Here is a 26265-nt window from a genome sequence, read left to right as displayed (position 1 = left end):
ATGCAGAAAAGTTCCGTTTGCTCTTCAAAAGCAACTGAAGGCAGAGTTGGACAGGATGGAAAGCCTGAACATGATTCAGAAGATAGATGAGCCAACTGAGTGGGTGAGTTCCCTCGTCGTAGTGGACAAAAAGAATGGAAAGCTCAGAATTTGCCTGGATCCAAGAGATCTAAACAGAGCAATAAAGAGAGAGCACTTCAAGCTTCCTACACGTGAGGAAATCATGTCACAGTTTGCAAATGCAAAGTATTTCAGCAAGTTAGATGCATCATCAGGATTTTGGCAGATGAAGCTGGACGAGGCAAGTTGAAGACTGTGCACGTTCAACAGTCCATTTGGCAGATACAGATTCCTAAGGTTATCATTTGGCATTGCCTCAGCTCCTGAAGTGTATCACAAAACAATTCATATGATCTATGAGCACCTGGAGGGAGTTGATACATCAATGGATGACATCATAGTATGGGGAACCATGAGAACTGAGCATGACGAGAGACTGAAAAAAGTGCTGGAAGCAACAAGGAAAACAAACCTGAAGCTGAATAGAGAGAAATGCCAGCTCGGGGTGACAGAACTGACATTCGTGGGAGATATCCTTAGCAGTGAGGGCATCAGACCAGATCCCAGAAAGGGGTCTGCCATTGAGAATATGCCAAAGCCACAATGCAAAAAGGACGTGCAGAGGTTTAATGGAATGATCAACTACATGGGGAAATTCATATCCAACCTCTCAGAAAAGATGGCGCCACTGAGAAGACTAACTGAAAAGAACATAGAATGGGAATGGAATCATGAGCATGAGAAGTCATGGAGCGATCTACAGAAACTGCTCACAGAGGAACCAGTTCTGAGGTTTTATGACCCAGTGAGACCCATCAAGATATCATCAGATGCATCACAGAGTGGGCTCGGTGCCGTTCTTCTGCAAAAATATGACTACTGGCAACCTATTGCATATGCATCGCGCTCAATGACAGACGTGGAGACGCGATATGCTCAAATAGAAAAGGAGCTGCTCAGCATCACATACGCCTGTGAAAGATTTCACCAGCAATCAGTGTAGAGACTGACCATAAGCCCTTGATTGCATTGTTCCAAAAGCCACTAAATAGCTGTCCGCTTAGAATACAAAGAATGATGATCAGGCTGCAACGCTATACACTGAATGTTGCGTACACACCGGGTAAGCTGATGTATACAGCAGACACGTTGTCCAGAGCTGTTGACCCAAGTGAGCCCGCAAACACCACAATGGATGAAAAAGTGAACGCCTACGTGGACATGATCACAAGTGCACTGCCCATAGGAGATGCAAAAATGGAGCTCATAAAGACTGAGACAAACAAAGATGAAACAATGAGACGACTGAGGAAAAGCATCTTGGATGGATGGCCCAACATGAAGCAAGACTGCTCACCTGACATGGCAGAGTACTGGAACTGCAGGGCGGAACTATCAGTGGTCGAAGACATCATCTACAAAGGAAGTAAAATAGTTATCCCAAAGAGTCTGAGAAAAGAGATGTTAAAAAAGATCCATGGAGGACACCTGGGAATCGAAAAGTGTAAGAAAAGAGCACGAGAGGTGATGTACTGGCCACGAATCAACCAAGATGTGACAAATGAGGTGTCAAACTGCACAATATGCCTGAAATATCGAGCAAGCAATCCGGTAGAACCACTAAAGTCACACCCAGCGCCAGACAGACCTTACCAGAAGGTAGGCACTGACCTATTCGTATGTCAAGGGAAGGACTATCTTGTAGTCACAGACTATTACTCCCTGTATCCAGAGGTTTGTAGACTGTACACCACCACTGCAGATGCTGTGATAACATGTATGAAAGCCATATTCTCCAGACATGGCCTGGCAAGCGAGGTCTTCACAGACAACGGACCCCAGTTTTGCAATGCAAGTTTCCGACACTTTGCCAAAGAGTGGGACTTTGTCCACACAACGTCAAGTCCTCACTATCCACAGTCCAATGGACTAGTGGAAAAATCGGTCCAGACAGTGAAAAGACTGATGTACAAGGCAAAAGACAGTGGAACTGACTTCTACCAAAGCATGCTTGTATACCGCACAACGCCGCTCGAGTGTGGTAAGTCACCAGCCCAACTCCTGATGGGACGTCGGCTAAGGTCAAACCTACCCATCCCAGAGAACCTCCTGAAAACAAAAGAGGGGGAGAAAGTGAGGAAGTTCAAAGAACAACAGAAAGAAAAGCAAAAGTACTACTATGACAGAGGAACACAAAACCTACCTGAACTCCACACTGGTGACCAAGTAAGGTTCAAAGACAAAACAAACACATGGACTCAGAAGGGAACTGTCCTGAGTGAAGTTCAACCAAGATCATACACCATTCAGACAGATGAGGGTGCTGTTCTGAGAAGAAATCGTCGAGATCTTCTCATGGGACCAGCCACAGCAGGTCAAGAGACTGATACTGTTGAACAACCTGATCACACAGCTGAGAACCAATCATCTGAGGCAACAACTCAGATTCAAGGACAATCAATCAGGAAATCCTCAAGACACGTGAAGCCTCCTGAGAGACTCATTGAGCAAATTTAAGGACTATTGTTATAGAAGGAAGTAATGTTATCTTATTCTTTCTTCAAGTTCTAGTGTATTGACATATTTCATGTGAACACACAAAGCAAGGTTAAAAAACCTTGATCATGATAATGATAATGTAAGTTCATTAAGTGTTACAGTTAAAATGCAGATTAATACAAAGAAAACATGTTGTTAGTTAAAAGTAAAATACTTTTGTTTTAAGAAAAGGAGATGTAATGATATCAGCAAATAGAGATGGTATTTGCCTGTTTGATTATGATGCCTTACCAGCATGTTTGCATGTATTGATTGCTTGTGCCTGACCAGCAGAGGGCATGTGACCGAGACAAGCAAGGCAGTTTAGTTTAGTTTCAGTTTCATTCTAGATGCATCACTAGCATGATGTCTCCTGTAAATGCTGTTAAAAGAGTTGAACAAGCTTTAGATTAAAAGACATTCTCTTTCATAAATGTCTCGTCATTGAACCCACAAAGAAATCAATACACACACCAGGAGGACGAGTGAGCCTAGAGCCCAGGGCCGACAGCAGTTGTTCACACCGGGAGGACGAGTGAGCCGAGAGCCCAGGGCCGACAGCGGTTGTTCACACCGGGAGGACGAGTGAGCCTAGAGCCCAGGGCCGACAGCGGTTGTTCACACTGGGAGCACGAGCGACCCTAGAGCCCAGGGCCGACAGCGGTTGTTCACACCGAGCGGATGAGCGAGCCTAGAGCCCAGGGCCAACAGTACTTGTTCACACCAGGCGAGCGAGCAATCCTAGAGCCCAGGGCCGACAGCGGTTGTTCACATCGGGCGGATTACTAAGCCCAGGGCCGCCAGCGGTTGTTCACATCAGGAGGACGAGCGATCCTAGAGTCCAGGGCCGACAGCAGTTGTTCACACCGGGAGGACGAGCGACCCTAGAGCCCAGGGCCGACAGCGGTTGTTCACACCGAGCGGATGAGCGAGCCTAGAGCCCAGGGCCGACAGCGGTTGTTCACATCAGGAGGACGAGCGACCCTAGAGCCCAGGGCCGACAGCGGTTGTTCACACTGGGAGGACGAGCGAGCCTAGAGCCCAGAGCCGACAGCAGTTGTTCACACCGAGAGATGGAGCGAGCCTAGAGCCCAGGGCCGACAGCGGTTGTTCACACCAGGAGGACGAGCGACCCTAGATCCCAGGGCCGACAGCGGTTGTTCACACTGGGAGGACGAGCGACCCTAGAGCCCAGGGCCGACAGCAGTTGTTCACACCGAGAGATGGAGCGAGCCTAGAGCCGACAGCGGTTGTTCACACCGGGAGATGGAGCGAGCCTAGAGCCCAGGGCCGACAGTGATTGTTCACACCGGGAGATGGAGCGAGCCTAGAGCCCAGGGCCGTCAGCGGTTGTTCACACCAGGAGGACGAGCGAGCCCAGGGCCGACAGTGGTTGTTCACACCGGGTGGACGAGCGAGCCTAGAGCCCAGGGCCGTCAGCGGTTGTTCACACCAGGAGAAGGAGCGAGCCTAGAGCCCAGGGCCGACAGCGGTTGTTCACACCGGGAGGACGAGCGACCCTAGAGCCCAGGGCCGACAGCGGTTGTTCACACCGGGAGAAGGAGTGAGCCTAGAGCCCAGGGCCGATATCGGTTGGTCACACCGGGAGGATGAGCGAGCCTAGAGCCCAGGGCCGACAAAGGTTGTTCATGATGTGCCATCAATAACTCAAAGACAAGGAGTTTAAAGGATTCAACTGAAGGCTTTTAATCACTAAGAACATTGCAGGTCTTTCCACATCGGGTTCGTCTGATAGAATGACTCATACAGCTCTTGAGATGTTTATATGACAAAAGACAGGGGCGTAGACAATGCACACAATAGGAAAAAGGGGGCGGTACACACAATACAAAGCAGGTAAAACACAGGGGCTGATGAAGGCATATATTTCATCACATTCACCCCTTCTACAGATTTAGTCTGTCCGGGGGTGTGATAGTCCTTCCTGAACGTCGCAACAGTACCTCGGGTTCTGACCGGGAGTCCGTGGTGCCCTCCTGGGCATACCCATGTGTTGGGGGTGTTGCAGGTACTTCTGGGGGTGGTGAGCCTGGGGATGGTGGAGGTTCTTCTGGGGGTGGTGATGATGGGTCGTCGTCGCTTCCTGCCGAGGCGAGGTCCTTTATGGACACGGTGTCCTCACGCCCGTCGGCGTGCTTGACGTACGCATACTGTGGGTTTGCGTGGAGTAGGTGTACTGCCTCCACGAGGGGATCCGTTTTGTGGCCCCTCACATGCTTCCATAATAGGACTGTCCCTGGGGTGGAGAGCCACGAGGGTAGGGACACTCCAGAGGTTGATTTGCGGGGAAAAACAAACATCTTCTCATGAGGAGTGGCGTTAGTAGCAGTACACAGTAGCGACCTTATCGAGTGGAGTACGTCTGGGAGGACCTCTTGCCAGCGGGAGGTGTGGAGGCCTTTAGACCTTAGTGCTAAGGTGACCACCTTCCACACTGTCGCGTTCTCCCTCTCCACTTGCCCATTACCCCGGGGGTTATAACTAGTGGTCCGACTCGTGGCTATCCCCTTCGACAGCAGGTATTGGTGCAGTTCGTCGCTCATGAACGACGCCCCCCTGTCAGTGTGGATGTAGTTAGGCATGCCGAACGTGCAAAACAGGTTGCCGAGGCACTTGATGACCGTGGCACTGGTCATATCTGGGCAGGGGTAGGCAAATGGGAAGCGGGAGTACTCGTCCACAATGTTGAGAAAGTACCCATTGCGGTTGGTGGAGGGCAGTGGTCCCTTGAAATCTAAGCTCAGGCGCTCGAATGGCCGTGTAGCTTTGATCAGGTGGGCTCGGTCGGGCCTGAAAAAACAGGGCTTGCATTCCACACAGGTGCGGCAGTCCCTGGTCATCGACCGGACCTCCTCGATGGAATAGCGGAGGTTACGGGATTTTATAAAGTGAAATAGCCGGGTGACCCCCGGGTGGCAGAGGCCATTGTGGAGGCCCTGTAGCCTGTCCCCCTGGATGCTGGCACACATCCCTCGTGATAGGGCATCGGGGGATTCGTTGAGGGCCCCCGGCCTATATATTATGTCGTACTCAAACGTGGAGAGTTCGATCCGCCACCTGAGAATTTTGTCGTTCTTCATCTTCCCCCTCTGTTTGTTGTTAAACATGAAGGCTACCGACCACTGGTCGGTAAGCAGGGTGAAGCGTTTGCCGGCTTGGTAGTGCCTCCAGAGCCGCACCGCCTCCACTATGGCCTGGGCCTCCTTCTCTACCGAGGAGTGCCTGATCTCGGGCCCTTGGAGGGTTCTTGAGAAAAAGGCTACGGGCCGCCCATCCTGGTTGAGGGTGGCTGCTAAAGCGAAGTCGGACGCATCGCTTTCGACCTGGAAAGGGATGTTTTCGTCCACTGCCTGCAGCGCGGCCTTCTCAATGTCGTGTTTAATGCTGTTGAAGGCGGCGTGGGCCTCGGCCGTGAGCGGGAAGGACGTTGATTTCAGGAGGGGATGGGCCTTCTCGGAATAATTGGGGACCCTTTGGGCGTAATAGGAGAAGAACCCCAGGCACCTTTTCAACGCCTTAGGAGTGTTTGGTAGGGGTAGCTCCCGTAGGGGGCGCAATCGGTCGGGGTCCGAACCGATTTCCCCGTTTTCCACCACGCAGCCCAGGATACAGAGGCGTGTGGTGCTAAAGACACACTTATCCTCGTTGTAGGTGAGATTGAGTCTGAGGGCGGTTTTCAGAAATCTCGCGAGGTTCGAGTCGTGGTCTTGCTGGTCGTGGCCGCAGATGGTGACGTTGTCTAGGTATGGGTAGGTGGCTGTTAACTGGTTCTCATCGACCATGCGGTCTATCTCCTGCTGGAAGACCGAGACCCCATTCGTTACCCCAAAGGGGACTCTGAGGAAGTGGTAGAGGCGTCCGTTCGCCTCGAAGGCGGTGTATGGACGGTCCTCCGGCCTAATGGGGAGCTGGTGGTATGCCGATTTTAGGTCGATGGTAGGCGTCTAGCTGGGTGTATAGATTAACCGTCTGGCTATAATCTATCACCATCCACCTCTTTTCGCTACCCTTAACTACTACTACCTGGGCACGCCACGGGCTGGTACTGCATTCGATGATACCCTCCCGCTTGAGTCTTTCTACTTCCGACGCAATGAACCGTCTATCCTCCCAGCTGTACCGCCTACTCTTGGTCGCTATGGGTCGACAGTTGGGTGCGAGGTTGGCGAACAGAGAGGGCGGCTTGACCTTCAGGGTAGCCAGACCGCACACTGTGAGGGGCGGCTGGGACCCACCGTAGGTAAGCGTGATACTTTGGTGGTGGCACTGGAAGTTCAGACCCAAGATCACGCTCACACAGAGATCTGGCATTATCAATAGTTTAAAATCTCTGTAATCAGTGCCTTTTACCGACAACATAACCGCGCAGAAACCTGTAATTTTTGAGGTATGAGTCTTATCAGCCATGGCGATTTTGCCCTGTGTGGGGACTATCGTTAGTGAAAGTCGTTTTACCAGGCTAGGATGAATAAAACTTTCGGTGCTCCCGCAGTCAATCAAGCATTTAACCTTGTTCCCATTTACCTCTATGTCCATCATCGATTTAGACAACGGATGCGGCCTGGATTGATCCACTGTGATCGAGGCCACCAGTGGGTCCTGGAGGTCCGTGTAGTCGGGGCAAGATGGTGGACTCCATGAGGGTGGACAAGATGGCGTCCAAGATGGCCGCCCCCATGGTGCGCACGCGGCAGTGGTGGAGTTGGAGGCGGGGTTCCCTCTGCAGACTTTGCTGAAATGTCCTTTCTTCCCGCATTTAAAACAGGTGGTGCCCTTCGCTGGGCACAGATGCCTGGAGTGTTTGTCCTGGCCGCAGAAGTAGCATTTCGGGCCCCGATGCATCGCAGCAGTAGTGGGGCTCCTGGGTGGGGGCTGGGGCTCTGATGGTGCAGGGCTGGCCTGAGACCTGGGAGGTGAAGATGGCTTCCAAGATGGCGGCCCCCACGGCACGCACGAGGCGGAGTGGGCCGCGTGGCCTGAGGAACAGGATTCAGAGTTCCTCTGGGCCATATCCAGCGATCGCGCTATACCCATAGCCTGTTTTAAGTCCAGTCCCTCCTTTTCAAACAGTTTCTGCCGAATGTAATTTGAACTGAGGCCCGCAATAAAGGAGTCTCGGATCAGCTCCTCCGTGTACACGATGGCAGACATGGCCTTACAGTTACAGTCTCTGCCCAGTACTTTTAGGCTTAGCATGAAGTCCTCTAGTGACTCACCATGCCGCTGCGTGCGAGTAGTCAGAAGATGCCTGGCGTACACCTCGTTTATTGGCCGCACGTAGTGGGCCTTCAGAATGGTGCAGGCATCCCCGTAGCTGGTGGCATCTTGGATGAGAGGGGAGACCCGATGGCTCACCCAGTTTCGCAGGATTCCCAGTTTCACGTCTCCGGTGGCGGTTGCGGCTGCTATGGCAGTGGATGAGTTTGCGATGAAAAATTCGAAGCATTGGAACCAGTGTCCGAACTGTGTGGCTGCGTCTGAGGCATAGGGGTCCAGATCCAAGCGCTCTGGTTTCAGGAGTCGATCCATCTTGGTGTTTTAGTGATTAAAATTGATGTGCCATCAATAACTCAAAGACAAGGAGTTTAAAGGATTCAACTGAAGGCTTTTAATCACTAAGAACATTGCAGGTCTTTCCACATCGGGTTCGTCTGATATAAAGGTCTCGAGCTATATGAGTCATTCTATGACAAAAGACAGGGGCGTAGCCAATACACTCAATAGGAAAAAGGGGGTGGTACACACAATACAAAGCAGGTAAAACACAGGGGCTGATGAAGGCATATATTTCATCACAGTTCACACCGAGCGGATGAGCGAGCCTAGAGCCCAGGGCCGACAGCGGTTGTTCACACCGGGAGGACGAGCGAGCCTAGAGCCCAGGGCCAACAGCGGTTGTTCACATCGGGCAGACGAGCGAGCCTAGAGCCCAGGGCCGACAGCGGTTGTTCACACCAGGAGGACGAGCGACCCTAGAGCCCAGGGCCAACAACGGTTGTTCACACTGGGCAGCCAAGCGAGCTGAGAACCCTGGGCCGACAGCGGTTGTTCACACCGGACAGCTGAGCGAGCTGAGAACCCTGGGCCGACAGCGGTTGTTCACACCGGGAGGACGACCGACCCTAGAGCCCAGGGCCGACAGCGGTTGTTCACACCCGGAGGACGAGCGACCCTAGAGCCCAGGGCCGACAGCGGTTGTTCACACCCGGAGGACGAGCGACCCTAGAGCCCTGGCCGACGGGGATTGACCCATGGAGATTGCGTCTTCTACCCAGGGCCCAAAGGGTAATATAAATCTTGACTGAGCCTTGTTTAACTACTGCTCGGATGCTGTAGTGTATCAAATCTCACTTACACTGAATAAAATATAATCACCGTCACCAATGTGGGTCAAGTCGAATCGTTTGGAACTCAGGAGTGAAAGGGTTAATTGGCACAGACCCAGAAACTCTACAACACTATGAATGCCACCTTAATTAGGATGCGTGATGCATTTTCCGGTTGGCAGGCTTTAACTAGTTGTAATATGTGTGGGTAGAACAAATGAAGGACAGAGACAGGATGAGTTGCTAGTCAGGGTGCTTGCTTTATAGACCAGAGCGAACTGAGTATGCTCATACCAAACCATGTGACATACCATGTGATAATACATTACACTGCTTTCCCCTTTTAAAAAAAAGTATGTATTCCCCTCTAAAATACAACAAAACTATGGCCCACCTTTCCCAGCATTACATGTACCACACAACAAAAACTCCTGGTTTTTTCCTTTTAAATGAACTACAAATTCAGTTTAATAACAGGTTTGCGGAACCTTCCTGATCTCCTTACAGATGGTTTTGGTGTTGAACCAGTTTTCGGGCTGTTTTATGTTGGTTCCGAACTCAAAGATGATCCTGTTTCTATCTCCGACTTGTTTGAACCTGGTACTTCAGTTACAGAAGTCCGAATTGAGTCAAACTCATGTATGTGTTCATGATCAAGTGGTTCACGATCATGTCTTGGTTCATCTCTAGCAGAGATCATTTGATCTACATGAACACTTTGGATTTTGTCACCAATTTCAACCAAATATCTCTTGGTTCCACCAACCTCTACTATGGTTCCTATATCCCACTTGTGTGAACTCGACTTGCCAGGGGGACTAAGAACACGAATACACTCGTTTTGTTTGAAATTGCGCTCTTTCTGATTGCTGTCATAATAAGGTTTCTGACTCAACTTTTTCTGTTCAACTCTTGAGGCCAAATTTGGTTGAACAAGACTCAATCGTGTTCTCAAACTCCTCTTCATCAGGAGTTCTGCTGGGGTATATCCAGTTGTAGTGTGTGGAGTAGTTCTGTACTTCAGTAAGAAATTTGCCAAACGTTGCTTCATGCTGAATCCCGAACAACCCTGCAACACTTGCTTTTTGAGAGCTTCTTTCATTATTCTGACTGACCTTTCAGCTGCTCCGTTTGAAGCCAGATGATATGGTGGAATGAGAGTGTGTGGATTTCCATGAAGTCATTCGATAAGGTGCCACATAAAAGGTTACTGCACAAGATAAGAGCTCACGGTGTTGGGGGTAATATATTAGCATGGCTAGAGGATTGGCTAGCTAAAAGAAAACAGAGAGTCGGGATAAATGGGTAATTTTCAGGTTGGCAACCAGTAACTAGTGGGGTGCCGCAGGGATCTGTGCTGGGGCCTCAACTATTTGCAATCTATATTAATGACTTGGATGAAGGGACCGAGTGTACTGTTGCCAAATTTGCTGGCGATACAAAGATGGGTGGGAACCAAGTTGTGAGGAGGACACAGAGGGGGAAAAATTGAGTCGCGCCCCCTTTGGGGCGCTAACTTCACCGGAGCGCTAAAATATTAGTGGCCCCAGGGCTGAAATTCACCGGTAGCGCCCCAAGAGGGAAGCGGGGAACTACTGGAAGCGCATACCTCCCTCTTGGGGCGCTGCGAGTGAATATCGTGGCACTACGTGCCGCAGCGCCATGCGCAGTGACACGTCGCGCCACGGTACTGCAGGCCTTCCTCCCCTTCTTAAAGGGGAGGGGCCTAGTGCAGTGCGACCCGGGGCCCAGCTCGGCCACCAGGGATCGGAGTGCCGGCAAAAGAGCCTGACACTCAAGAGAAGTGCCGTGCCCACGGTGCGCAGCCGGCATTCTGCGGAGGAGGGGACAGCAGAGGGGGCAGGTGCTGGCAGGCGGCCAGCAACAAAAATGGCCGCCCAGCATCTCTCCTTTAATTTGCGTCGCCATGGCCGCAGGTAGGCCCCCGACCCCGTCGGACATAGCATCCGGCGGTAAGTCAGGGGCGCTACCAAAGATCGTGGCCGGGGCGCTGCACACGGCAATGACCACATTGCCAGCAGCGCAGCACCACGGGAGGCGTTGGTGGCACCGCACCCAGGCCCTCTTAGGGCGCTAACAGGAGGCGCAAAGCTACCAAATTTTTAGGCCATAGAGTCTGCAAAGGGATATAGATAGGTTAAGAGTGGGCAAAAATTTGGCAGATGGAGTATAATGTGGGAAAATGGGAGGTTAACCACTTTGGTAGGAAGAATAAAAAAGCAAAATATTATTTAAATGGAGAGAGATTACAAAATGCTGCAGTACAGAGGGATCTGGGTGTCCTCGTACATGAAACACAAAAAGTTAGCATGCTGGTACAGCAAGTAATTAGGAAGGCAAATGGAATGTTGGCCTTTATTGCTAAGGGGATGGAGTATAAAAGTAGGGAAGTCTTGCTACAACTGTACATGCACTGGTGAGACCACATCTTGAGTACTGCGTACAGTTTCAGTCTCCTTATTTAAGGAGGGATATACTTGCATTGGAGGCAGTTCAGAGAAGGTTCACAAGTTAATTCCTGAGATGAAGGGGTTGTCTTATGAGGAAAGGTTGAGCAGGTTCAGCCTATACTCATTGGAGTTTAGAAGAATGAGAGGTGATCTTATTGAAACATATAAGATTCTGAGGGGGCTTGACAGGGTAGATGCTGAGAAGATGTTTCCCCTCGTGATGGAATCTAGAACTAGGGGCACAGTTTCAGAATAAGGGGTCGCCCATTTAAAACGGAGATGAGGAGGAATTTCTTCTCTCAGAGGGTCATGATTCTTTGGAATTCTCTACCCCAGAAAGCTGTGGAGGCGGAGTCATTGAATATATTCAAGGCAGAGATAGACAGATTTTTGAAAAACATGGGAGTCAAGGGTTATGGGGAGCGGGCAGGAAAGTGGAGTTGAGGCCAAGATCAGATCAGCCATGATCTTATTGAATGGCGGAGGATGCTTGAGGGGCCGAATGGTCTACTCTTGCTCCTATTTCTTATGTTCTTATGTGTTTGATTCCGTTCCATTTCATGAATTCTTGGAATAGACCAGAACGGAACTGAGGGCCATTATCAGAAACAAGCTCTTCAGGTAAGCCATGACATGCAAAGATAGATCTCAACTCATATATGGTACGTTCAGTTGTAGTATTTGAACCCATGTGTTTCACTTCAAACCACTTTGAGAGACTATCTACAGGAAATAATCATTTGCTTTCTCACAGAAGTCTACATGTACTCCCTGAAAAGGTCTACTTGGCCATGCCCAGGGTTGCAGTGGAGTTTTGGGTGGTTTGTTTCTGCAGTTTTGGCAAACGCTGCATTTTCTGTCAAGTGATTCAAGATCACTGTCCAATCCAGGCTAGTAAACAAAGCTTCTTGCAACTAATTTCATACTGACGATCCCTGGATGTTCAGTATGAAGTTCGGCCAGAATTCTATCTCTCAAAGAAGTAGGTATCACCACTCTGTTTCCCCACTTGATACAACCTTGCTCACAAGACAATTCAGTACGATGGTTATGGAATGGTTTCAATTCTGTGTCCACACACTTATCAGTCCATCCATTCAAGGGACGAGAAATTCATATACTTACCGTCACCTGTTAGCGCCAGCGATTCTTGAAAAAATGATGACCACCGCTCTTGCACCAGCTGGAGGCGGTCCCTGCGGTGGCTGTCATAATAGTGGGCCCCTTTGCGCTGCCAGTAACGCCCTGTAAAAAAAAAATGGCAGCATGGTGACATCAGTCGGCGTGCAATGTCGACTTAACGTCACCTACACGAACCTCAACCCTAGCGCTCAATTCAGCACTGGGTCTAAGACGTGCACGCAGGCTGACAGGCGCTGACAGGGGTGATATCTGCAGCTGTTAAAGGGACACACACATCAATCAGGTATGTTTGAATGGGAGGGTTTGGCCTTGGTTTTTTGGATTTTATTGAAGTGGTGGCTTGCTGCAGTATATGTGAAAAGTTTTTTAAGTGTTTGGGGAGCGCTGCTAGGTAGTTGCAAGAACTCGGATGGTAAGTGAACGCCTTTGAGAAGACAGAACATGCTGTGAATACTCAGCAGGTCACGCTACATCCGTGGAGTTCACGTCTCAGGTCAACATGCTGCCTGACCAACTGAGTATTTGCAGCATTTTATGCTGTCATTTCACATTTACAGCATCCGCTCGCAGAGGGAAGAGGAAGTCGCAGAAGAGGAGGCCGCAGAAGAGGAAGACGCAGAAGAGGAAGACGCAGAAAAGCAAGATGCAGAAGAGGAGGATCAGATGGAAGGATGCATCCCTTTGTGGCCAGGATATCCAGGATGGAATCATCTGCCTGCGGTCCCACTGATGGGCAAGCTACCTCTTCTTGTTGACCCACTGGCTGGGCGGGCTGCATTTCTTGGGTGTGTGAAGTGAGGAAGACACAAGGGTGGAGTTGTGCTGATGAGGGGGTGGGAAACCTAGAGGTACATGCCAGAAGTGGATAACCGCTGGCCAAGGGCTCAGCCATGCCCCTGCCAAGAATGGCTTGCACTGTCTCCTCCAAGGGGGTGAGGTAATGCTAAGAATGAGAGATGTGCCTCGTCATTGGGGTACTGCATTGAGCAGTGTATGAGGCTAGTGGTGCAGTTGGTAGGAGACAGTTTTTGAAGATGCATTCATTGACCTTGGCCAGTGGTCTGAGGTCATGAAGCTTCTTTGAGCACTGGAACCAGGTGGTGGGAGCGACACTGCTTTTTTTTTATTCGTTCACAGGATCTGGGTGTCGCTAGCAAGGCCAGCATTTATTGCCCATCCCTAACTGCCCTTGAGAAGCTGGTGGCCTTCTTGAACCACTGCAGTCCATGCAGTGAAGGTACTCCCACAGTGCTGTTAGGGAGGGAGTTCCAGGATTTTGACCCAGTGATTTGGAGGGGAACTTGGAGGTGGTGGTGTTCCCATGCATCTGCTGCCCTTGTCCTTCTAGGTGGAAGAGGTCGTGGGTTTGGGAGGTGCAGCCGAAGAAGCCTTGGCAAGTTGCTGCAGTGCATCTTGTAGATGGTACACACTGCAGCCACGGTACGCCGGTGATGCAGGGAGTGAATGTTTAAGGTGGTGGTTGGGGTGCCAATCAAGCGGGCTGCTTTGACCTGGATGGTGTCGAGCTGCTTGAGTGTTGTTGGAGCTGCACTCATCCAGGCAAGTGGAGAGTATTCCATCACACTCCTGACTTGTGCCTTTTAGATGGTGGAAAGGCTTTGGGGAGTCAGGAGGTGAGACACTCGATGCAGAATACCCAGCATCTGACCTGCTCTTGTAGCTACAGTATTTATGGCTGGTCCAGTTACGTTTCTGGTCAATGGTGACCCCCAGGATGTTGATGGTGGGGGATTCGGTGATGGTAATGCCGTGGACAGTGGTTAGACTCTCTCTTGTTGGAGATAGTCATTGCCTGGCACTTGTGTGGCATGAATGTTACTTGCCACTTATCAGCCCAAGCCTGAACATTGTCCAGGTCTTGCTGCATGCGGGCATGGACTGCTTCATTATCTGGGGAGTTGTGAATGGAAATGAACACTGTGTAATCATCAGTAAACATCCTCATTTCTGACCTTACGATGGAGGGAAGGTCATTGATGAAGCAGTTGAAGATGGTTGGGCCTAGGATACTGCCCTGAGGAACTCCTGCAGTGATGTCCTGGGGCTGAGATGATTGACCTCCAACAACCACAACCATTTTCCTTTGTGCTAGGTATGACTCCAGCCATTGGAGAGTTTTCCACCTGATTCTCTGATTTCCTACATTGCAACAGTGACTACACTTCAAAAGTACTTCATTGTCTGTAAAGCACTTTGAGATGTCCGGTGGTCATGAAAGGTGCTATATAAATGCAAGTCTTTCTTTTTTCCTATTGACATCAACTTTACTAGTGCTCCTTAATGCCATACTCGGTTAAATGCTGCCTTGATGTCAAGGGCACTCACTCTCACCTCACCTCTGGAATTCAGCTCTTTTGTCCATGTTTGGACCAAGGCTGTAATGAGGTCTGGAGCCGAGTGCTCCTGGCGGAACCCAAACTGAACATCGGTGAGCAGGTTATTGGTGAGTAAGTGCCGCTTGATAGCACTGTCGACGACACCTTCCATCACTTTGGCCGGAATGGATTTGTCCTGCTTTTTGTGGATAAGACATACCTGGGCAGTTTTCCACATTGTCGGGTAGATGCCAGTGTTGTAGCTGTACTGGAACAGCTTGGCTAGAGGCGCAGTTAGTTCTGGAGCCATTTTTAAATGGTGAGAAACTATTAAATGTTGGTGTTCAGAGAGATTTAGGTGTCCTCGTACAGGAAACACAGAAAATTAGCATGAAGGTACAGCAAGCAATTAGGAAGTCAAATGGCATGTTGGCCTTTATTGCAAGGGGGTTGGAGTACAAGAGTAAGGAAGTCTTGCTACAATTGTACAGGGCCTTGGTGAGACCACACCTGGAGTACTGTGTACAGTTTTGGACATACTTACCTTAGAGGCGGTGCAATGAAGGTTCACTAGATTGATCCCTGGGATGAGAGGGTGGTCCTATGATGAGAGATTGTGTAGAATGGGCCTATACTCTCTGGAGTTTAGAAGATTGAGAGGTGATCTCATTGAAACATACAAGATTCTCAGGGGGATTCACAGGGTAGATGCTGAGAGGTTGTTTCCCCTGGCTAGAGAGTCTAGAACTAGGGAGCATAGTCTCAGGATAAGGGGTTGGCCATTTAAAACCGAGATGAGGAGGAATTTCTTCACTCAAAGAGTTGTGAATCTTTGAATTTCTCTACCCGAAAGGGCTGTGGATGCTGAGTCATTGAGTATATTCAAGCTGCGATACATAGATATTTAGACTCAAGGGAAATTAAGGGATATGAGAATCGGGCATCAAAGTGGAGTTGAGGTCGTACATCAGCCATGATCTTATTGAATGGCAGAGCAGGCTCGAGGGGTCATATGGCCTACTCCTGCTCGAAATTCTTATGTGTCCCGATGGCCGAGTCTCCCCCTGCAGAGCTGTAGGTGGGACAGTCTTTGGCGGGGCCCTCTCAGGCTCCAAAACCCAGAGGGCATTGGCCAAGGGCATCTCAACACTCAGAGCAGGGACCTGAGCAGTCTGTCTCTACTTCTGCTGAAGCCACAGGGGTTGCACTAAGTAGAAGTGCTAGGAAGAGGAAGAGTAAAGATTTGGAGTTGCACAAGTGTCTGCACATGGGTGTGTTACACAATGTTCAATTGTTAAGTTTCTGTTTTATTTTTGAGCCACATAAATATTATTCCTTTCCACCACTTTCCCATGTTGCCCATTTTTGGTTGCTGCCTGGCAAGCGGCCTTTTCACTTGGTCAGACATGAATTGACGCCGAGCAATGGGGGGCTGTGAAAAGGATGCTTGGTTGTTTGCAGAACTGTTTTGTGTTGGGGGAATGGGGTGGGGGTGGGAGGGAGGGTGCAGCGGGGAATGTGGCTTTTGCATCTGGTTGTCAGGTGGGTGGACTGGTGGAACCTAAGTGAACCTCGCAATAATCAATACATCCTGGGAATCCCGGGCAGCAATGTGCGCCGCTGCTGGTGCCTTGGCCGCATTACATTCCGCCTCCTCCTCAACCTCCTTCTCCTCCTCCTCCTCCTCCTCGGAATCATCTGAAGAGGCTCGGTGCTCTGCGCTTTGTTCCTCCTGCAGGTCTAAACCTCGCTGCTGCGCTCTGTTGTGCAGAGCGCAGCACACCACAACCATTCTGGAGACCCTAGCTGGTGCGTACTGAAGGCCGCCTCCAGATCTGTCCAGGCACTTGAAGCACATCTTCAGCATGCCGATGGCTTGCTCAGTGATACATCTGGTTATCATATGGCTTTCATTGCATTGCTCCTGGGCCTCTTTGCTTGGGTCCCTCACGGGTGTCATCAGTCATGTTTTAAGTGGGCATCCCATGTTTCCGAGTAGCCAGCCGGTAAGTCTGCTTCACGGTGCAAAGAGATCAGGGAGGGAGGCCCGCCACAGGATGAAAGCATCATGGCAGCTGCCCTTGAATCTTGCACACACCTGTATAAAGATCTTTTTGTGGTTGCGCATCAGCTGCATATTGATGGAGTGAAGGCCCTTGCGGGTGATGAATACTCCAGGGTGATCTGGGGGTGCCTTAATTGCCACATGTGTAGTGTGGATGAAGCCCTGTACCTGTGGGAAGCCAGCCAGAACCACAAACCCGAGCGCCCGCTCATTCTAACTGGCATGATCGCACAACAGGGCCACAATTGCCAGCCCTGGAAAACAAGCCTTCACTCACCTGTCTAATGCATTTGTGGGCCGCTGCCTGCAAGATCCTGCAAAAGTCTCCGACAGAGCCCTGGAAGGATCCAGAGGCAAAGAAGCTGAGGGTGGTGGTGACTTTGACAGCCACTGGTTACACCTTATGCACTAGCAGGCAAGAAAGCAGCTGTGAGGTGTCAGCACTTATTGGCATATTTCCCTGTCATGTCTTCAGCCCCCTCAATTGCCGCAGTCAATGCTTTCACTGGCGAGTTCCAGGAAGCTCGGAAAACCTGTGCACCCGCAGTTAAATTGCAAAAGCAGTGTTAATATTGCTGTAATTGAGCAATTAGCATATTGAAATTGACAACCCGCCTCTCCCGAGGTGGTTGCACGCAGGTAGCCTAACGCGCTGCAGTTAAATGCGGAAATTGCCGGGTTGGAACCGACTTCCCAACACGTTGTCAATTTCCCCACCCATTCCCAAACCCACGTGCCCCTGCATATTAAAATTCAGCCCAGAGAGTGTGGTTCCGCTTGTGAGGAAGAGCAAAACATCAATATAAGGTAGTCACCAAGAAATCAAATAGGGAATTCAGAAAAAACTTCTTTACCCAAAGTGTGGTGAGAATGTGGAACTTGTTACCACTGGGAGTGGTTGAGGCGAATAGTATAGATGCATTAAGGAGAAGCTAGATAAGCATTTGAGGGAGAAGGTAATAGAGGGATATGCTGATAGAGTTAGATGAGGAATGGTGGGAGGAGGCTCGAGTGGAGCATAAATGCCGGCATGGACTGGTTGGGCCGAATGGCCTGTTTCTGTGCCGTATATTTCACGTAATACCAGTCAATGTCCTGCTTTTGCAGAAACCCCAACTTAAAAGGATGATGTGCATGCAAAAGCTTTCCTTGGCAGACCTAACTGTTTTTCCACATGGTTACCGAATGATTTCAATCCCAGTCTTTAATGAAGCCTCCTATTACTTCAGCCTGAAACTGACCATTGGTGCAGGGATAGCCCTGGTCCAAATGCCCAATGATCCTTTACATTGACTTACACTTCCCTGCTTAACAGGCAAAGGCTAAAGGTTAACATCACTACAATGTAAAGATAAATCAATAGTGGTGTAGCATTAGTAGACATCAGGACAGTCTGATTAACCCTTTCCTTACATTCTACACCACTCTCCTTTCACATTGTCAACTCAATCCAAATCGAGTAGAGGAAAACAGAGTGCAGTCATACAGGGCGGTAATAAAATAACGCTTGCAAAAGAAACTATCTCAACAGGAAAAAAATCCTTTATTATTGCACTGCGCTCAGCTTTTAATTAACAGATCATGTAAAAGTTTAGATCATTAAAAAAAACATTAAAACATTCAATAGGTATAAGAATTTGCAATATAGAAAAGTTTACTAAGATGTTATTCTGGATTCTTGGGCAGCGAACCATACGCTGGCAAAAACAGTCAGTCACTAAATTAATCGGATTGCACTTAATTTCCCTTAATTTGTTTTTAATACTTTGCTAGAATGTGTAACTAATAAAACATTCATCAGAACAGTTATCACATTGTTGGAGCTAAAATTGTCTTACAACTGTAATAAACAACTGCAACAATGAGAATGTGGGTTAGATAGGCGCAGTTAAAATTAAAAATATAAAGGCCCAGAATTTTAGAGAAAATAATGGCGAGCAGAGTTCCCCCTCATTTTTTTGTTTGGTGCGTGGCCCCTTTAAAGGGCTGCCCAGCCCATTCACAGATGCGTAAAACTTAACATTGAAAAAGCCGATCCCGGGCTGCGCAGAACTGGCAAACAGCATGCGCGGCCGGCTTATAGGGAACGTTGATGGTGCTCGTCATTATTAGGGCCTAAAAAACAGCAATTTGTGGCAAAGACGTGATACCGCATGAGTTGCGAATCGCCGCAAATTGAGCCGTTAGCCTCTCAAAATTGGTAGATCCCCGTCAATCTCCCCTTGAGTGTCAATAAATTGCTGCACTTGCACATTAATTACAAATTAAACTCGCTGCAGAAAGTTATGGCTGGTATGTCACGACATAAGGACCCCTTTAATGATGAGATTTATGTTCCTGCAAAGCCACTCAACCTCTCAACCATACAGGGACCAATTGAAACTGTGGTGTCTCACTCCTGCAAGTAGTAAATTGTTGCTTGAGATTTTTTAAACTTTTATTTTTTTTAACTTTTCCTTTCTGTCTCTTTTTTCTCCCTCTTTTAATCCAATTTTTCTCTCTATTTCTCTTTCTGTACCTGATTTGACTCTAATTCACCCTATTCCTTTCTCAGTACTTCCTCTGTTAAAGCTCTTTGGTTAAGGAGACAGACTGTTGGTCCTGCCATTCACCAATGTCCCAGATGCCCCTCGCCATGCTATTATCAGCTTGCGCTTCAAAAATTTTTCGAGCTGATGTGTGAGGAAAAAAATTGAACTAACTGGGCACGACGCAAGGTGCCCCGTTCCAACAAAATCTGAGCCAACGTAATTTGTATGTGTTCTATCAGAGAATTAGAGACTCGACCAAAGGATGAGATTGGCTCTTTCTATCCATCTACCCAATCCTAAATTGTTTGGCAGTGGAGCCTTAATAGATTTAAAAGTGATGCATTACATTCAACCAATCCATTTGACTTGGTATTATCAGATCCAAAAGTGGCCTGTTTAATTATAGAAAGTGAAATAGGAAAATTTTAAAAAAGTGACTTTATTGAGAGCGATAGCTTTACTGATACAAACTAAATAAAAGTGACTGAAAGCGCATTGATTCTGCATTCCAAGGCAAATACAATCAGGAATACAGAAAATTAGCAACACAAACTACAGCTGGTACAACCCAAAGAATGTATAAAGATCGGCAAAATGAACTAAGTCTGGATGTGACACATTGACATAAATGTAATCTCCTTTTCCTAACTGAAATATTCCTGCTTGATAAGTATTTTTATCCCAATGACCCCTATTCATGGAACAATGATTACTTTTCCTCACGATCATTAGAAATAAGTCTTTTGGGTAGGAGGCAATTCTTTTGAACACAGTTTGATATAACAATCTGTCCCTTACACAGTTAGATTCTGTAAACAAGATCTTTGAATAAATAAAGAAAAGCCCAGGTTCACAGATGATTAACCCTCCATCTTGGTAACGGACGCCTTTCAAGAAGCTAAGACCTCTGGTATCTTCCCACATGAGTGTCTTGGAACCTTTAGTGAAGGCACTTCCTGTAGTAACATTTTTAAATAAATCAGAAGGTCAGAAATCTAATGTTATGTTGTGAGGTGTAAAGATGTCAAATAGGATTGATAATAATTCTATACAGTTGCCGGGCGGAACGGGAGTTAAAATCGGGGGGCTCTATTTGGTGCACCATTACCGTCCCTCAGCAGATTTAACCCTAATGTTTATGTTGGCAGCTGAGGTGGCCACCTAACTCAGACAGGAGCCTCATTAACATATGCTAATCAGGGTAATATGATCCCGATTGCATTTTAATGCCATACTCAGCGGGTCCCACGCTACTGGCCACCTCGCCGGGGGTGGGGGCTGTGGAGGGCGCCCTAAAAGGTAAGTTTTAAACTGTGGGGTCAGGAGAAGCAGCAGGGCTCCTCCGGGCCACACGACGAAAGTCTACGCCTCTGCTGCCCCAAGGCACCCCCACCGTTCGCACATGAGAGCCGGCCTCCCTTCCCCTCACATTCAATACTGAATGAAAAATGATCAATCAAACTGCATATCCTTCCCAAATTGTCTCCCTTAATCTTGAAGTGACAATTGATGCAAAGCTCCATGGTGCAATAGCCCCACAGTACCCTGCCCTAGTGACCATTCTTCATGTGTGATCCCAACATCAACCTCGGATAGTATCACAGGAAGCATGGCTCTGTCTTTCTGGGGTTTTGTTCCCCATCCAATGTCTGCACGTGCACCTGTTAGCTGGATAGCGATCAAAACCAGGGGCCCAGGCTGATTTTGTTTCCTCTCTGCAGCCAAGAGCACTGAATCCAACTGAAGTGCTCAAGCATAGCACCAGCAGGGATCAATTCATTGAGCACGGACCAAGTCCTTCCCAGTCTGTATGGCTCAGTAACACACCGGCCGAAGTACAGTCACCTACTAAAGCATTCAAATCACCCACAAGTTGCATTATTCATCATGTTTAATGTTCTTCCTTCCTCGGCTCCTTTCTCGATACATTTTTTAAAATTCGTTTATGGGATGTGGGTGTCGCTGGCAAGGCCAGCATTTATTGCCCAACCCTAATTGCTCTTGAGAAGGTGGTGGTGAGCCACCTTCTTGAACCGCTGCAGTCCGTGTGGTGAAGGTACTCCCACAGTGCTGTTAGGGAGGGAGTTCCAGGATTTTGACATGTCAAACAAACAGTAACTACTGACCTGTAAGGTGAGCGGCACTCTTTGCATGCTTCATTAGAGTATTCATTTTCTCCACTTCTATAAGATAATAAAATAAGCATAGCAAATCAGAAACAATAAATCAAAATATGAAAACATTACTTCTCTTATTTTTGGAGGTACTGTGAGTACAATGAATTTTAAATTCCGTCCCCACTTTTTCTACAATTTATTCTTTATAGACAATATCAAAAAGGAAAAAAAGTTTCCTTCTTACCGGCTATCTGCTGGTTAACTTGGGTAGAATTGTTGTTGGCCTACAAAATAATAATAAAAATGGTCAGTTTTCCTTATTTATTTTTTAAATTACCAGCTGATGCTACAGCACAATATACCTGTTTTAGTTTGTCAATGTCCTGTTGTAATTTGAAGAGGTAAAATGAATTCTGAGCAAGCCACACCAGTGTGACAAGAACCAAGAGTAGAACGAGGGCAGTGAACAGCTTCTGTAGCTTTGCATTCTTCTCTGTCTCCAGTTGTGGGATCATATTTTTAGATGATGCTGCATTGGTGGAAGGGTTTAAAATGTCCAGCGTTTTCATTGACTCCAGGTTATTCTGTTTCATGATTCAAAATTTGTTTTCTACAGAACCAGAATCTTGCAGAGTAATTTACTTGTAATGGCCTAGTGCTAATTACCTTACAGCACATATATTATGCACACACAACTGATCCCAATCTTCAAGTGTGGATGAAATAAGATCAGCCGCCAATGCAAAAGAAAATCAGAAATTAAATCGGAAGTGCAAGAGATTATGGTAAAAGGGAAGTAACCCCAGTCATGGAGCATAGATCATATGTTGGTGCAATATTGTGTCGAGTCTGCTTTAATAATCCAAGAATGCCTTTGTACATTTCAGGCAACCTTTTCTCAATCTGACTTGCTTACCGAGTGTCTTTTCGGATGAGGCGTTAAACCGAGGCTCTGTCAACCCTCTCAGATGGACGTAAAAGATCCCATGGCACTATTTCAAAGGCGAGCAGGGGAGTTCTCCCCGGTGTCCTGGCCAATATTCATCCCTCAATCAACAGCACTAAAACAGATTATCTGGTTATTATCATACTGCTGCTTGTGGGAGCTTGCTGAGCACAAATTGGCTGCGCATTTCCTACAGTAAAAAGAAAGACTTGCATTTCACGTCCACAGGACATCCCAAAATGTTTTACAGCCAATTAAGTACTTTTTGAAGTGTAGTCACTGTTGTAATGTAGGAAAGGCAGCAGCCAATTTGCACACAGCAAGCTCCCACAAACAGCAATGTGACAATGACCAGATAATCTATTTTTAGTGAAATTGATTGAGGGATAAATATTGGTCAGTACACCAGGGATAACTCCCCTGCTCTTCTTCGAAATAGTGCCATGGGATCTCTTACATCCACCTGGGAGAGCAGACGGGGCCTCGGTTTAACATCTCATCTGAAAGACAGCACCTCCGACAGTGCAGCACTCCCTCAGCACTGCACTAGAGTGTCAGCCTAGGCTGGGTGCTCAAGTCTTTGCAGTGGGACTTGAACCCTCAACCTTCTGACACAGAGGCGAGTGTGCTACCAATTGAGCCATGGCTGACACCATTCCAATAGTGACTACACTTCAAAAGTACTTCATTGGCTGTAAAGCTCTTTGGGATGTCCTGAGGTTGTGAAAGGCGCTATAGAAATGCAAGTCTTTCTTTTTTTTCCTTTCTTAATTTATATTGAAATTTAACTTCCAGATACATTTCAAGATTATTCTTGTATTCTGTGTTTTCCAAAAAGAAATGCAAGAAATCATATATTTTTTTTACTCTTAAATTTTTTTATGTTATTAACCTTTTCCCATTCACAGCTGATGGAAATGGCTGTGCTTTCCCATTAAATACCCGTTCTTCTCTCTCCTCCCCTCCCCCACCCCCACAATCTTCAAGTGTGGATGAAATAAGATCAGCCGCCAATGCAAAAGAAAATCAGAAATTAAATCGGAAGTGCAAGAGATTATGGTAAAAGGGAAGTAACCCCAGTCATGGAGCATAGATCATATGTTGGTGCAATATTGTGTCGAGTCTGCTTTAAGTTTTATTTTCTGGCTCCCACGTTAGCTGACATTGTTAACGGTTCTCTCTCCTCAGGTACTGTCCCCCTCTCCCTCAAATCTGACGTCATCACTCCTCTCCTCAAAAAACCCTTGACCCCTCCGTCCTTGCAAACTACTGCCCCATCTCCAACCTCCCTTTCCTCTCCAAAGTCCTTGAATGTGTTGTCGCCTCCCAAATCCATGCCCATCTTTCCCACAATTCCATGTTTGAATCCCTCTAATAAGGTTTCCGCTCTTGCCACAATACCAAAACGGCTCTCATCAAGGTCACAAATGGCATCCTTTGTGACTGTGACAAAGGAAATCTATCCCTCCTCATCCTTCTTGACTTGTCTGCAGCCTTTGACATGGTTGACCACATCATCCTCCTCCAATGCCTCTCCACCGTCGTCCAGCTGGGTGGGACTGCACTCGCCTGGTTCCATTCTTATCTCTCTAATCGTAGCTAGAGAATCACCTGCAATGGCTTCTCTTCCCACTCCCGCATCGTTACCTCTCGTGTCCCCCAAGGACCTATCCTTGGCCCCCTCCTATTTCTCACCTACATGCTGCCCCTTGGCGACATCATCTGAAAACACAGCGTCAGTTTCCACATGTACACTGATGACACCCAGCTCTACCTCACTACGTCTTCTCTCGACCCCTCCACGGTCTCTAAATTGTCAGACTGCTTGTCCAAAATACAGTTCTGGATGAGCAGAAATTTTCTCCAATTAAATATTGGGAAGACCGAAGCCATTGTTTTCAGTCCCCGCCACAAACGCCGTTCCTTAGTCACTGACTCCATTCCTCTCCCTAACATCTGTCTGAGGCTGAACCAGACTGTTCGCAACCTTGGTGTTGTATTTGACCCTGAAGTGAGCTTCTGACCACATATCTGCTCCATCACTAAGACCACCTGTTTCCACCTCCGTAACATCGCCCGTCTCCGCCCGGCCTCAGCTCATCCACTGCTGAAACCCTCATCCATGCCTTTCTTACCTCTAGACTTGACTATTCCAATGCACTCCTGGCTGGCCTTCCACATTCTACCCTACATAAACTTGAGGTCACCCAAAACTCGGGTGCCCGTGTCCTAACTCGCACCAAGTCCCGTTCGCCCATCACCCCTGTGCTCGCTGACCTACATTGGTTCCCGGTTAAGCAGCGCCTCAATTTCAAAATTCTCATCCTTGTTTTCAAATCCCTCCATGGCCTCACCCCTCCCTATCTCTGTAAACCCCTTTTGCCCCACAACCCACCGAGATATCTGAGCTCCTCTAATTCTGCCCTCCTGAGCATCACTGATTATAATTGCTCAACCATTGGTGGTTGTGCCTTCTGTTGCCTAGACCTTACCTCTGGAATTCCCTGCCTAAATCTCTCCGCCTCGCTATCTCTCTTTCCTCCTTTAAGACACTCCTTAAAACCTACCTCTTTGACCAAGCTTTTGGTCATCTGCCCTAATTTCTCCTTGTGTGGTTCAGTGTCAAATTTTTTGTCTTAAAATACTCCTGTGCAGCGCCTTGGGATGTTTTACTACGTTAAAGGTGCTATATAAATACAAGTTGTTGTTGTTGTTGTTGTTAATAATCCAAGAATGTCTTTGTATGTTTCAGGCAACTTTTTTTCAGTCTGACTTGTTTATCGAATGTCCTTTCGGATGAGACGTTAAGCCGAGTCCCCGTTTGCCCACTCAGGTGGATGTAGAAGATCCCATGGCACGATTTTGAAGAGCAGGGGAGTTATCCCCGGTGTCCTGGCCAATATTTATCCCTCAATCAATCACGAAAAATCAGATGATCCGGTCATTATCACATTGCTGTTTGTGGGAGCTTGCTGTGCTCAAATTAGCTGCCGCATTTCCTACATTACAAAAGTGACTCCACTTCAAAAAGTACTGCATTGGCTGTAAAGCACTTCGGGACATCCTGAGGTTGTGAAAGGCCCCATATTCTTTCTTAATTTATATTTAAATTTAACTTCCAACTACATTTCCAGATTATTTTTGTATTCTGTGTTTTTCAAAAAGGAGTGCAAGAAATCATTTTTTTTACCCTTAAATTGCTTTATGTTACTAACCTTTTCCCATTCACAGCTGGTGGAAATGGCTGTGCTTTCCTATTAAATTCCCATTCTGCCCTCTCCTCCCCTCCCCCACCCCCAATGGCTAAGTAAGGGAGCCAGACTGACAAGAAAGATCACAGATTCGATTCCAAGTCTATGCTGAGTGAGCTGATCTCATCCGGCTCAACAGTTGGAATACTACCAACAGAACAGGGTAAAAATGAAAAATTCAATGAGATGCTCAACCAGCCAAGAGAAAAAAATATATAAACAAAACTAAACAAAATGGCCAAAGCTATTGAGAGACAAGAAGGCTTCTGCATTTGATTAAATGCCCGCTTCCAAATTATATGGTAGGACCAAATGTTATGAAAACTCATGATAGTTAAGTTGCTTCGAACACAATGAGACTTTTGTGCAGCAACCTGATCCTTTTTCTACAAATTGCATTCAGTGAGTTTGCAGGTTCTATGACAAGTGCATGTAAATGTCAAACCAGCAGGCTAGGTGC

General features: G+C 47.8%; 2 protein-coding genes across 2 annotated transcripts in view; both read right to left on the bottom strand.

The window, feature by feature from the left end:
* LOC147121802 (uncharacterized) overlaps positions 1–26265 on the bottom strand; it is a 363729-nt gene that overhangs the window by 198219 nt on the left and 139245 nt on the right. The window lies entirely within an intron of this gene.
* On the bottom strand, positions 18485–22331 carry LOC147121803 (tumor necrosis factor ligand superfamily member 6-like). Its single transcript, XM_085977704.1, has 4 exons — positions 21971–22331; positions 21853–21892; positions 21618–21674; positions 18485–20447 (listed from the first exon to the last, which is right to left on the bottom strand). Exons 1-4 carry the CDS (start codon positions 22199–22201, stop codon positions 20044–20046), a joined length of 732 nt encoding a protein of 243 aa, XP_085833830.1. The 5' UTR covers positions 22202–22331; the 3' UTR covers positions 18485–20043.

Source organism: Somniosus microcephalus, chromosome 3 (assembly GCF_052327205.1).
Source record: "Somniosus microcephalus isolate GS21.2 chromosome 3, FLI_Smic_1.0, whole genome shotgun sequence".
Taxonomy (NCBI): Eukaryota; Metazoa; Chordata; class Chondrichthyes; order Squaliformes; family Somniosidae; genus Somniosus; species Somniosus microcephalus.
The sequence above is the reverse complement of the archived record's forward strand: the minus strand, read 5'-3'. Positions and strand labels throughout refer to the sequence as shown.